This window comes from Nomascus leucogenys, chromosome 18, assembly GCF_006542625.1.
Source record: "Nomascus leucogenys isolate Asia chromosome 18, Asia_NLE_v1, whole genome shotgun sequence".
Taxonomy (NCBI): Eukaryota; Metazoa; Chordata; class Mammalia; order Primates; family Hylobatidae; genus Nomascus; species Nomascus leucogenys.
This window is the reverse complement of record NC_044398.1, coordinates 84,146,165-84,158,571: the sequence shown is the minus strand read 5'-3', so window position 1 is coordinate 84,158,571 and position 12,407 is coordinate 84,146,165. Positions and strand designations below refer to the sequence as shown.

The 12,407-nt window shown below is 37.4% G+C and overlaps 1 protein-coding gene across 1 annotated transcript in view; it reads left to right on the top strand.

Moving 5' to 3' along the window:
* Positions 1–12,007, top strand: part of LOC100602409 (importin subunit alpha-8-like) — a 65,048-nt gene extending 53,041 nt beyond the window's left edge. Inside the window, 2 exon segments of the mRNA XM_012497079.2 lie at positions 10,466–11,577; positions 11,579–12,007. Of these exon segments, the coding sequence (XP_012352533.2) occupies positions 10,466–11,577; positions 11,579–12,007 (1,541 nt within the window).
* The last annotated feature ends 400 nt before the right edge of the window (positions 12,008–12,407 follow it).

The window sequence follows — 12,407 nt, the reverse complement described above, 5'->3', positions numbered from 1 at the left end:
TTCTCCTTTTTCCATGTTCCCATTCAGAGCTATTTCTTACCATTTTATGGGCCCAAAATGACCACTGGTAAACATCAAAGCACTGTGAATATGACAAATGAAAAGTAAAGAATATTTATAGTAACTATTTTTATTGGCGTACAAAGGGAACATAAAATCTATCTTTTCATCCTGAAACTCAAGATTTACATATGTGTGATCAAGCAGTATTTACAAATTTGTAGTCTGCATTTTTCCCTTGTATTATAATTTTTGTTGTCATTATAATCTTTAAAATCATGAAAAGAAAATGTAAAGTGAAATATCTAATAGCTAAAGCAATATGTTAATTTTTCCTCATCACTTTACTATTAATAAAAAAATTATTTTTTAAGTTGAATTACCCAGCAAATAAATTAACCCAATTATAACTTTACTAATCACTTCTTTTATTTTGATTTTTCTCAATTAAAATGAATTATTAATTAAAATAAATTTATGGATATACCTAATGCTAAATGACGAGTTAATGGGTGCAGCACACCAACATGGCACATGTATACATATGTAACAAACCTGCACATTGTGCACAGGTACCCTAAAACTTAAAGTATAATAATAATAAAATTAAAAAAAAATAGTTGAAGACCCTCTAGCAAAAAAAAAATAATAAAGGAAGAAATTTATGGGTAAGCTTGGTGGACTGAGTATAATTGTTTTTTCCTTGTTACCTGCTGAAATCCCACTAAAATAAAAGGAAAAGGAATTTAAAACTATAAATCCACAAAAAAGAGAAATAATGACAGCATATGAGAGATATCAACAAAATCTAGAAACTGAAGAGCAATAAATGAGAAGCAGCCTCATAGACCAAAGAGAGATGAAGCTTGAGTCTATAATAGGATATCTAATAGGAAGTAAGCTAATTATATGCCAAACAGTTAAGAAGTTACAGAACCTTGAAAATTCTCAAGATTCCTGGGCAAAGATAAAAATTTTTTTATGGTTTGTCAAATTCTTTGAACTGATGATCACTCTTGAGATTGAAAGCACCCCTTTCTTCTGAATGATGTTTTCCTTGTATTTTGTTTCATATTGTGTCTCTATAAGTAGTATATTCAATTTCTTGCTTGTTTTCCAATTAAATGCAAAAGTTTATCAGAATTGACTTGCTATAAAATCATGTAAAAACAGTCTAAGTCTGCCTACGTGCTTATATTTTTTGCTTTTTTTCCCCCTAAGACCGTAAAATAAGCTACATTTTCTTAAAATGCCAAATGATTAACAGAGGCCCTTATAGTTTGGATGTGTTTTTACTGAAACAGTGTCGTTTAGTACTGTATGACTGACTTCCAATGTGAGTTAAGCTCCCATCCAGAAGGAACTTCAGGAACTCTTAGTGAAGGCTGTGAAGACAGGCTTATGGAAGTATAAGCTTAGATCATAGCTTATACAAGAATGTTGCTTTAGAAAGGTGAACTGAAGTTCCTACCCAACTACAGGAAGTTCTGAGCTGGCAAGGGGAAGTTGGAAAGGTCTATGGATGCAGAACTACAGCTCTTGCTAGGGATAATTATTTTAGTTTGTTGCTGTGTTTTTCCTGAAATTTATTGCTGAGAAACAGAATTCCCCTGAGTCAAATCATGTGTTTTACCCTGATAAAATTGAGAATTGAATATTTAAACTCTTCCTTAGTATTTTCTACTCTGTGTAGCCATATCATGTGTTGGGCTTGGGGACTTGGTGTTTTTAGTATCATTGGTATATGAGGTGGTGTCAGTGCTTGAAGTGTAGGACAGCCCAAGGCTTCTCTATTTTGAGAAGGCCTAATAACAACCCTGATTTAAAAAAAAAAAAAGAATTGAATAAACCAGATATCACTGAGTCCAATAGTTTAAGTTGGTCTGAAAGCAAGAGGATTGTCCGACAATCTTTATAAGGAATAGATAGGACTCCAGTGAACTCCACTAGCCCATTCAGTCAGAGCATGAAGAAGAACAGGTACTTGAATACAGATGAATCTGGAGGGCGTGATGCTAAATCAGGCACAGAATGACAAATACCACATGATTTCACTTACAGGAATCTAAAAAGTTGAGCTTATAGAAGCAGAGTAGAATAGTAGTTACGAGGGGCTGGGAGTGTGGAGAGATAAGGGTTTAGAGAGATGTTGGTCAAAGAATATAAAATTTCAGTTAGGAAGCATGAGTTCAAGAGCTCTATTGTACAACATTGTGACTATAATGAATAACAATATATTGTACACTTGATTACTAATTTTAAGCAGATTTTAAGTGCCCTCATTGCACACAAAAATGCATGTGAGAAATGCACATGTTAATTATCTAAATTTAGCCATTCCTTAGTGTACATATATTTCAAAACATATTGTAGACATAAATATATATAATTTTGTTAATTAAAAATTAATAATAATAATAAAAATATTGTATTAGCAGGCCTAGTCAGTAAAAATATAAGAAAAATAAATTTAAGGCATTAGACTGGGGGCAAAAATCAGTGAGATAATAAAGCATTACCTTCATAAAAACAGAAGTCAATTTAAAAAGGGACATTTCAAGAAAAGAAGCTTTTTAAAATTAAAGTACAGATATATAATTTTTAAATTAAATCCCACAATTAGAAGATAAAGTTAAGGAAATCTCCTAGAAAGTAAAAGCAAAAAAGACAAAGAGATAGAAAACAGTGGTAGGAAAAAAAGAAAGTTAGAGGAAGTTCAGCATCCGATTTAATTATTAAGAGTTCCAGAAAAAGAAAACAGAAGAAATGGGCAAGAGAATATCTTCAAAAAATAACACGCATGTAAAAACATCCCAGACCTGAAGGACATGAGCGCCAGTTTGAAAAGGTCCACACGGTACACAGCAAAATGAACAAAAATGACTCTCACCAAGGCACATTATGGTAATACTTCAGCACGCAGGGGAGAAAGAAAAGACCTAAAATTTTCAGATAGAAGAAAATGGTTCGCATCAGTGTATCATTAGACATCTCAAAGTTACACCGTGTAGCATACTATAAGAACCATCATTCTCAGCAAGCTATGGCAAGGACAAAAAACCAAACACCGCATGTTCTCACTCATAGGTGGGAATTGAACAATGAGAACACATGGACATAGAAGGGGAATATCACACACCGGGGCCTGTTGTGGGGTGGGCGGAGGGGGAAGGGATTGCATTAGGAGATATACCTAATGTTAAATGACTAGTTAATGGGTGCAGCACATGTATACATGGCACATGTATACATATGTAACAAACCTGCACGTTGTGCACATGTACCCTAAAACTTTAATTAAAAAAAGACATATTGTTGCTATAAGATTAATGATGGCCAAAAGGCCCTCTCAAATACCTCACAGGGTCTACACTATATGTTCACTTAGCAGTATGGTGCAACCTGGCCTAAGATTTCCAACCACGGCCTGGGAATTACTGGGTCTGTATGACAATGAGACCTAAAAATGCTGGTTGCCCTAGGGACAAGACCACTCAACATAGATGCAACCTTAAAACAATGTTTACCCTCACAAGAATAGCTAATACTTCCTTTATAAAAGAAACACCTGGCAACTGACCTGGACTGAATACAGTTATGAAAAAGGAGAAAGAATCCCCCAAACTCTGAAAATGGTCCCCAGATGGAGACTCTCCCAGTCATCTGACTCCTGACTCTATCTGGCCCATGCCACCAGCCTGCTCCCGCTACCTGTCTTGTAAGAGCACTTCCAGAGTAAACTGCCCAAACATCAGACAATGTCTAAGACTTATCTTTGGAAGCTAGAAGAGACTGATGTCTTCAAAATATTGAGGGAAAGGTATTTTCAACCTGAAATTCTGTGCCCGACCAAACTACCCATCATGAATAATAAAGTTACTATAAATTATGCTCTATCAAAATCAAGAATAAGATAGGGGATAGAGGAAACAGGAGATGCAAATAGGTGACAGGCAAAAAGAATTCTCTGGAAGCTGCTAAAATGAAGTCCCAGCATAATAGCTGAGGTCTCAGCCTTCAGAGCAATCAGTTCTGCCTAGAGAATAGAGGGCATCAGAGGCAAAGTCACCAGGGGAAAAAATTAATTGATAGATTACCTGATGTGTTTGATTGTTTTGATAAGTAATTTATTGATCTGTTGGAGTATCTAGGGATTAAAAATTGGTGATAGGTACATAGAAAATCAAGCAAACAATTTTAAACTTCAGAGTAAAAAAAAATTGTCTTTAAAAAATTGGAATGTGTATTTAGTAAAATTCAGTACCCTTTAAGGATGAAAAAAAAATCACTCAACAAAGCAAGAATAGAAGAAAACTACCTCAACACAATAAAGGCCACATAGGAAAAGTCCACAGCTATCATAGTCAAGGTGAAAGACTGAAAGCTTTCCTGCAAGATCAGGAACTAGACAAGAATGCTCACTTTCAACACTTCTGTTCAACATAGTACTAGAAGTCTTAGCCAGAGCAATTAGTCAAGAAAAAGAAATAAAAGGCATCCAAAAAGAAGAATTAAAATTATCTCTATTCATAAACAACAGAATATTGTATGTAGAATATCTTAAGGATTCCACAAAAAAACCTGTTAGAAATAATAAACAAATTCAACAAAGTTACAGGATTCAAAATCAAAACACGAAAAAAATTAGCTATATTTCTACACACTAACAATGAATAATCTGAAAAGGAAATTAAGAAAGTAATCCCATTTATGATAGAATCAAAAAGAATAAAATATTCAGAATAACCAAAAGACTTGCACACTGAAAATTACAAAATGTCACTGAAAGAAATTAAGGCAGACACAAGTAAATGGAAAGATATCCTGTGTTTATGGATTGGAAGCCTTAATATAATAAGATGTCAATACTCTACAAAGCGATCTACAGATTCAACGCAATTCCTATCAAAATCCCAATGATGTTTTTTTGCAGAAATAGAAAAGCCCAGCAAAGGAATTGAATAGATATTTCTCCAAATAAGATATACAAATGGCCAATAAGCATATGAAAAGATGCTCAATGTCATTAATAATTTTGGAAATGAAAATCAAAGCCACAGTGTGTTGCCTCCCACTCATTAGAATGGCTGCTATTGAAAAAAAAAAAGAAAATAGATATTGGTGAGGATGTGGAGACATTTGAACTCTTGTGAACTTTTGGTGGTAAAATGGTACAGCTGCTATGAAAAACAGTATGATAGTTCCTCAAAAAATTAAAAATAGAAATACCATATAAATCAGAAACTCTACTTCTGGATATTTAGCAAAAAGATTTGAAATTAGGGTCTCAGAGATATTTATACACCCATGTTCATAACAGCCTTATTCATGATAACCAAAAAGTAAAAGCAATCCAAACATCCATTTATGGATGAATGAACAAAATATGGTATGTAATACAACGAAATATTATTAAGCCTTAGAAAGGAAGGAAATTCTGACACGTGCTACAACATGGATGAATCTTGAGGACATTAATTAAGTGAAATAAGCCAGTCACAAAAAGGCAAAAACCATATGACTCAACTTATATGAGATATCTGTAGGGAAGTCAAACTCAAAAAAATAGAAAGTAGAATGCTGGTTCCCATGGGCTCAGGGGAGGGGAAAACGGGAAGTCGTTTAATAGGTATGAAAAAATTCTGGAAATTTGTTGGACAACAAACTGAATATACTTAACCTACTGAAGTGTACACTTAAAAATGATTAAGATGGTAAGTTTTATATTATGTGCATTTTACCACATTAAAGCAACTTCTATTTTGAGGCACAGTCTCACTCTGTCATCCAGGCTGAAGTACAAGTGGCATGATCACAGCTCACTGCAGCCTTGACCTCCCAGGCTCATGTGATCCTCCCACATCAACCTCTCAAGTAGCTGGGACCACAGGCACATGTCATCATGCCTGGCTAATTTTTTTATTATTATTATTTTTTGTAGAAATGGGATCTCACTGTGTTGCCCAGGCTAGCCTCAAACTTTTGGGCACAAGCAGTCCTCCTGCCTTGGCCTCCCAAAATACTGGGATTACAGGCATGAGCCACTGCACCTAGCTAAAACAATATTTTAATATACTATATTATATTATTCAGCTGTGGACAACATCTACATACGTACTTATAATAATTTAGCATTCGTTATTTTTAGACAGAAATTTGCAACATAAATAATATTTGCAAGATAGAGGAAGTTTAGAGTTGATAAGAGAGAAGTAGCGGAAGAGAACCGAATTTTCTATGTCAGGAAGTCAATAATAGATAATGTCTAAAATTGGAAAATCAATATGGGGAAACATAAACACATTATTCAGAAATACAGGATAAACACCTGTGCTAGTCTTAGTGTGACTGGCCACAGCTCTATGTTTTATCTTTTTCCTGCTCTCTTCTAATAAGGGTGTTATCTGTTGTCTGCATGCTATATTCTCCAAGTTGCCACGTCTGTTGGAGATAGCTTGTTTGACTAATGGGAAACACTGTCAGGAAACTGAATGTGAAGAGGAAAAGACAGGATATTTTCCTCCTTCCTTCTATGCCTCGGGTGACATATTAAGTAATGTCTATGTTTCTTCCATGGCTCCAGCTCCTGACAGACAAGCTTCTATGGTCCTAGGTTCTGCAAGATTAACCTAGCTACTGGGCTCACCAGTATCTCTTCTCTTTTTCCCTCCAGCCTAATCTATCTAATGTTGCTAGTCTCTGAGTTGCTCACCAACCCCTGTTTGGCTTCTCAGCTTTTCCACAACTAATGCCTGAATAAAAGCTTATTGCAAGAGTTTTGTTTCTGCCTAGTATTTAGCTGGGAACGTATCATTCCTGCCCCAAGTATAAGAAAAACGTATGAACTACAGAATCAGAATATTTCTTCATCTCATTAGAGAGCTGATATAAAGAGCAACCAAATAGACTGAAAGCCAAGGAAAGACAGGAGCCTCCAAGATGAGACAAGCATTGGCTTAATTGTGGCAGAGTATTGTCGGAAGAGACACTGAGCATCATCAAAGTGGGTAAGATGAATTCAGGTAAAAATTTTAAGTTGCTAGGCCTCGTTTGGGCTAGTGGGACATCATAGAGCCCCTGGGAGTTTCAGACATGAGGGAAGTTTATGTCCACTTGCAGTTCTTCTCCACATACCTCCAATGGGGGTGTGTGGAGAAGAATTACAAGTGGACATGAGAAATATTTGGGGCAGGGTGGGAGAAGAGGGCCTCCGTCAGTAGGGTGAAAAAGGCACAAAACCCATCTGGCTCCTCTTCTGTGGAAAAAAGGCCTTAAGTCACTGGGGGAAAGGTAGCAAACCCTGTCACCCACAGTAGAAGTTGATAAGCAAAGGGTGCACATTCAAGAATCAAAAATAACCTTTAAAAACACAAAAGCAAAAACCTAAGTATAACTAATAAGTAATGGTGGAGATAAACAGAAGTATTATAAAATGCCCAACTGACCCCCACCCCCAAACAAAAATAAGAGGAAAAAAAAGGAACAAAGAACAGATGGGGCAAATAAAAAACAGGTATCAAAGTAGTAGTTTTAAATTCAACCATAGCAATTATCACATTAAATGCAAATGGTCTGAACTTTCTAATTAAAAGGCAGAGATTACCAGAGTGGACTACAACAAGTGGATTACAGATAAAAGGACAAAATAAGATATACTCTGCAAAAATTCATTGTAAAAAAAAAACTGGAATGGATAACGTCAGACAAAGTATAGTTCGGAATAAGGAATATTACCAGGAATAGGAGGTAAATTTCATAATGATAAAGGGGTAAATTTATCAAAAAGATATAACAGTCCTAAATGTGTATGCATCCTGTAACAGGGATTCAAAATATCCAAGGAAAAAGCTGACAGAACTGAAAGGACAAATAAATCCACAAATACAATTGGGAGCTTCAACAGTGTTTTTTCATTAATTAATAAAACAAGAACACAAAAAAATCAGTACAGACATAGAAGACTTGAAAAATACAACCAACTGGACCCAATTGATAAATGTATAGAATATACCATTCAAAAAAAGAATAAACATCCTTTTCAAGTGCATTCACAATAGTCACCAAAATAGACCATTTTCTGGGCCACAGGGAAATTTAATTGGATTGAAATTATATACAGTATGTTCTGTTACAAGATAATTAAATTGGAAATCAATAACAGGAAGATATAAGGAAAATTCCCAAACATTTAGAAATTAAACAATATACCTCTTAATAATGCATGGGTCAAAGAAAACATCAGAAAGAAAATCAGAAAATATTTTAAATGGAATGGTAATGGTAACATCAAAATATGTGGGATAAGACTAACGCAGAGCTTAGAACATAATGTATAGCCTTAAGTACTTATATTAGAGAAGACCTAAACAAGCAAAAATTACAAAATTTCCAGGAGAAAACATGGAAGAAAATCTCTACACTCTTGATATAGCAAAAATTCATGGTGGGAAAGAAGAAGCATGAACCATTTAAACAATTAACAAATTAGACTTCATCAAAGTTTTAAAATTCTGCTTTCTTTAATTTTATTTAATTTTAAGTTCCAGGATACCTGTACAGGACGCGCAGGTTTGCTACATAGGTAAACATGTGCTGTGGTGGTTTGCTGCACCTATCAACCCGTCACCTAAATATTAAGCCCTGCATTCACTAGCTATTTATCCTGATGCTCTCCCTCCCCTCGCTCCCCTACAGACCCCAGTGTGTGTTGTTCCCCTCGCTGTGAGCATGTGTTCTCATTTCTCAGCTCCCACTTATAAGTGAAAACATGAGGTGTCTGGTTTTCTGTTCCTGTGTTAGTTTGCTGAGGATAATGGCTTCCAGCTCCATCCACATCCATGCAAAGGACATGATCTCATTCCTTTGTATGGCTGCATAGTATTCCATGGTGTATATGTCCCACATTTCCTTCATCCAGTCTATCACTGATGGGCATTTGGGTTGATTCCATGTCTTTGCTATTGTGAATAGCATTGCAATGAACATACACATGCATGTATCTTTATAATAGAATTATTTATATTCCTTTGGGTAGATAACCAGTAATGGGATTACTGGGTCAAATGGTATTTCTAGTTCTAGGTCTTTGAGGAATCATCACATTGTCTTCCACAATGGTTGAACTAATTTACATTCCCATCAACAGTGTAAAAGTGTTCCTGTTTCTCCACAGCCTTGCCAGCATCTGTTGTTTCTTGACTTTTTAATAATTGCCATTCTGAATAGTGTGAGGTGGTATCTCATTGTGGCTTTGATTTGCATTTCTCTAATGATCAGTGATGTTGAGCTTTTTTTCGTATGTTTGTTGGCTGCATAAATGTCTTCTTGGAGAAGTGTCTTTTCATATCCTTTCCAGTTTTTGATGGGGTTGTTTTTTCTCACAGATTTGTTTGAGTTCCTTGTAGATTCTGGATATTAGACTTTTGTCAAATGGATAGATTGCAAAAATTTTCTCCCATTCCATAGGTTGTCTATTCACTCTGATGATAGTTTCTTCTGCTGTGCAGAAGCTCTTTAGTTTAATTAGATCCCATTTGTCAATTTTCACTTTTGTTGCAATTGCTTTTGATGTTTTTGTCATAAAATCTTTGCCCATGCCTATGTCCTGAATGGTATTGCCTAGATTTTCTCCTAGGGTTTTTATAGTTTTGGTTTTACATTTAAGTCTTTAATCCATCTTGAGTTAATTTTTGTATAAGGTGTAAGGAAGGAGTCCAGTTTCAATTTTCTGCATATGGATAACCAATTTTCCTTAGCACCATTTATTAAATAGGGAATCCCTTTCCCATTGCTTGTTTTTGTCAGGTTTGTCAAAGATCAGATGGATGTACATGTGTGGTCTTATTTCTGAGATCTCTATTCTGTTCCATTGGTCTATTTGTCTGACCCCACAGAAATACAAACAACCATCGGAGAATACTATAAACACTTCTACACAAATAAACTAGAAAATCTGAAGAAATGGAGAAATTCCTGGACCCATGCACCCTCCCAAGACTAAACCTGGAAGAAGTCGAATCCCTGAATAAACCAATAACAAGCTCTGAAACTGTGGCGGTAGTTAACAGCCTACCAACCAAAACAAGCCCAGGACCAGATGGATTCACAGCTGAATTCTAACTGAGGTACAAAAAGGAGCTGCTACCATTCCTTCTGAAACTATTCCATGTCATTGAAAAGGATGCACTTCTCCCTAACTCATTTTATAAGGCCAGCATCGTCCTGATACCAAAACCTGGCAGAGATACAACTAAAAAAGGAAACTTAAGGCCAATATTCCTGAGGAACACTGATGCAAAAATCTTCAATAAAATACTGGCAAACCAAATCCAGCAGCACATCAAAAAGCTTATGCACCACAATCCAGTCGACTTCATCCCTAGGATGCAAGGCTGGTTCAACATACACCAATCAATAAACGTAATTTATCACCTAAACAGAACCAATGATAAAAAGTGACCTTAAGACGCTCCAGAAAACAGGCTAAGAAAATTTAATTACCGAGGCAAAGATGCATCTCTGAGGCAACAGCAGAGGATAGCGGTCAGCCTGGAGCTCCGAAAAGCCAAGAAAGATGAACAGATCTTAAAGAGAAGGAATATCACCAGCTTCTGCCCTGACACAGCTTCCGAAAAACCAGCCAAAGGGGTGGCAGTCAGCCTCACTCTGGGTGAAATAATCAAAGGTGTGAATAGCTCAGATTCATTCCTATGTTTCCAGGCCACCCAGACAGCCAGGAAAATTCTATCCCAGGAAAAGAACCCCCTTCTGAAACTGATCATTGAAGCGGGCCTCATTCCCAGGATGGTGGAGTTCCTGAAGTCATCACTTTACCCCTGCTTGCAGTTTGAGGCCACCTGGGCCCTGATCAACATTGCTTCAGGGAATTCCAAGCAGATTTGAGCCGTCATAGAAGGGGGACCCATCCAGCCCTTGATCAAGCTCCTGTCTTCCCACAACGTGGCTGTGTGTGAACAGGCAATGTGGGCTCTTGGTAATATACCCGGTGACGGCCTGGAGTTCAGAGATAATGTCATCTCAAGCAATGCCATCCCACATCTGCTGACCTTGATTTCACCCACCCTACTAATCACATTTCTGTGGAACATCACGTGGACCTTGTCGAACCTATGCCTAAAAAAGACCCCGTACCCTTGCGAAACTGCAGTGAAGCAGATGCTGCCGGCCCTGTCACTCCTGCAGCACCACGACAGCGAGGTTCTCTCAGAAGCCTGCTGGTCACTGTCCTACCTCACAGACGGCTGCAAAGAGCACATCGGCCAAGTGGTTGACACAGGGGTCCTGCCCAGGCTGGTAGCGCTCATGACCAGCTCAGAACTCAATGTCTGGACCCCTTCTCTCTGTACCGTGGGGAACATTATCACAGGCACAGATGAGCAGAAGCAGATGGCCATTGACGTGGGCATGCTGAACGTGCTGCCCCAGCTCCTGCAGCACAACAAGCCCTCCATCCAGAAGGAGGCGGCCTGGGCCCTGAGCAACGTGGTGGCAGGGCCTTCTTACCACACCCAGCAGCTGCTTGCCTACAACGTCTTGCCTCCCTTGGTGGCTCTGCTAAAAAAATGGAGAATTTGAAGTCCAGAAAGAGGCTGTCTGGACGGTGGCTAACTTTGCAATGTGGGTCACCGTGGATCAGTTGATCTTCCATTCTGGGGTCCTGGAGCCACTGGCAAATCTGCTCATTGCCCCAGATGTTAAAATTGTTCTCATCATCCTCGATGTAATCTCTTGCATCCTCCAGGCAGCAGAGAAACGGTCTGAGAAGGAAATCCTATGTTTTCTGATAGAAGAACTCGGTGGGATCGATAGAATTGAGGCTTTACAACTGCATGAGAACTGTCAGATTGGCCAGTCTGCTTTGAGCATCATTGAGAAGCATTTTGGTGAGGAAGAAGATGAGAGCCTAACTTTACTGAGCCAAGTCCTAGACCAAGATTGTGAATTTACAGATTGTGAATGCTTAGCAAAAAATAGCCAAGCTCCATAACTCCTAAACCAACAACCCAATGCTAAAGGATAACTTCTTTAAGCAGCAGTAGTCCTATATCTTAGTGTATCCCAAATGTGAAGCTTTCAAAACTTAACATTAATAAAATGTTCAATATTTCCAAAAAAATTATCTCAATAGATGCAGAAAAGACCTTCAATAAAATTCAATTCATGCTAAAAACTCTCAATAAACTAGGTATTGATGGAACATATTTCAAAATAATAAGAGCCATTTATGACGGACCCACAGCCAACATCATACTGAATGGGCAAAAGCTGGAAGCATTCCCTTTGAAAACTGGCACAAGACAAGGATGCCCTCTCTCACCACTCCTATTCAGCATAGTATTGGAAGTTCTGGCCAGGGCAATCAGGCAAGAGAAAGACATAAACTGTAT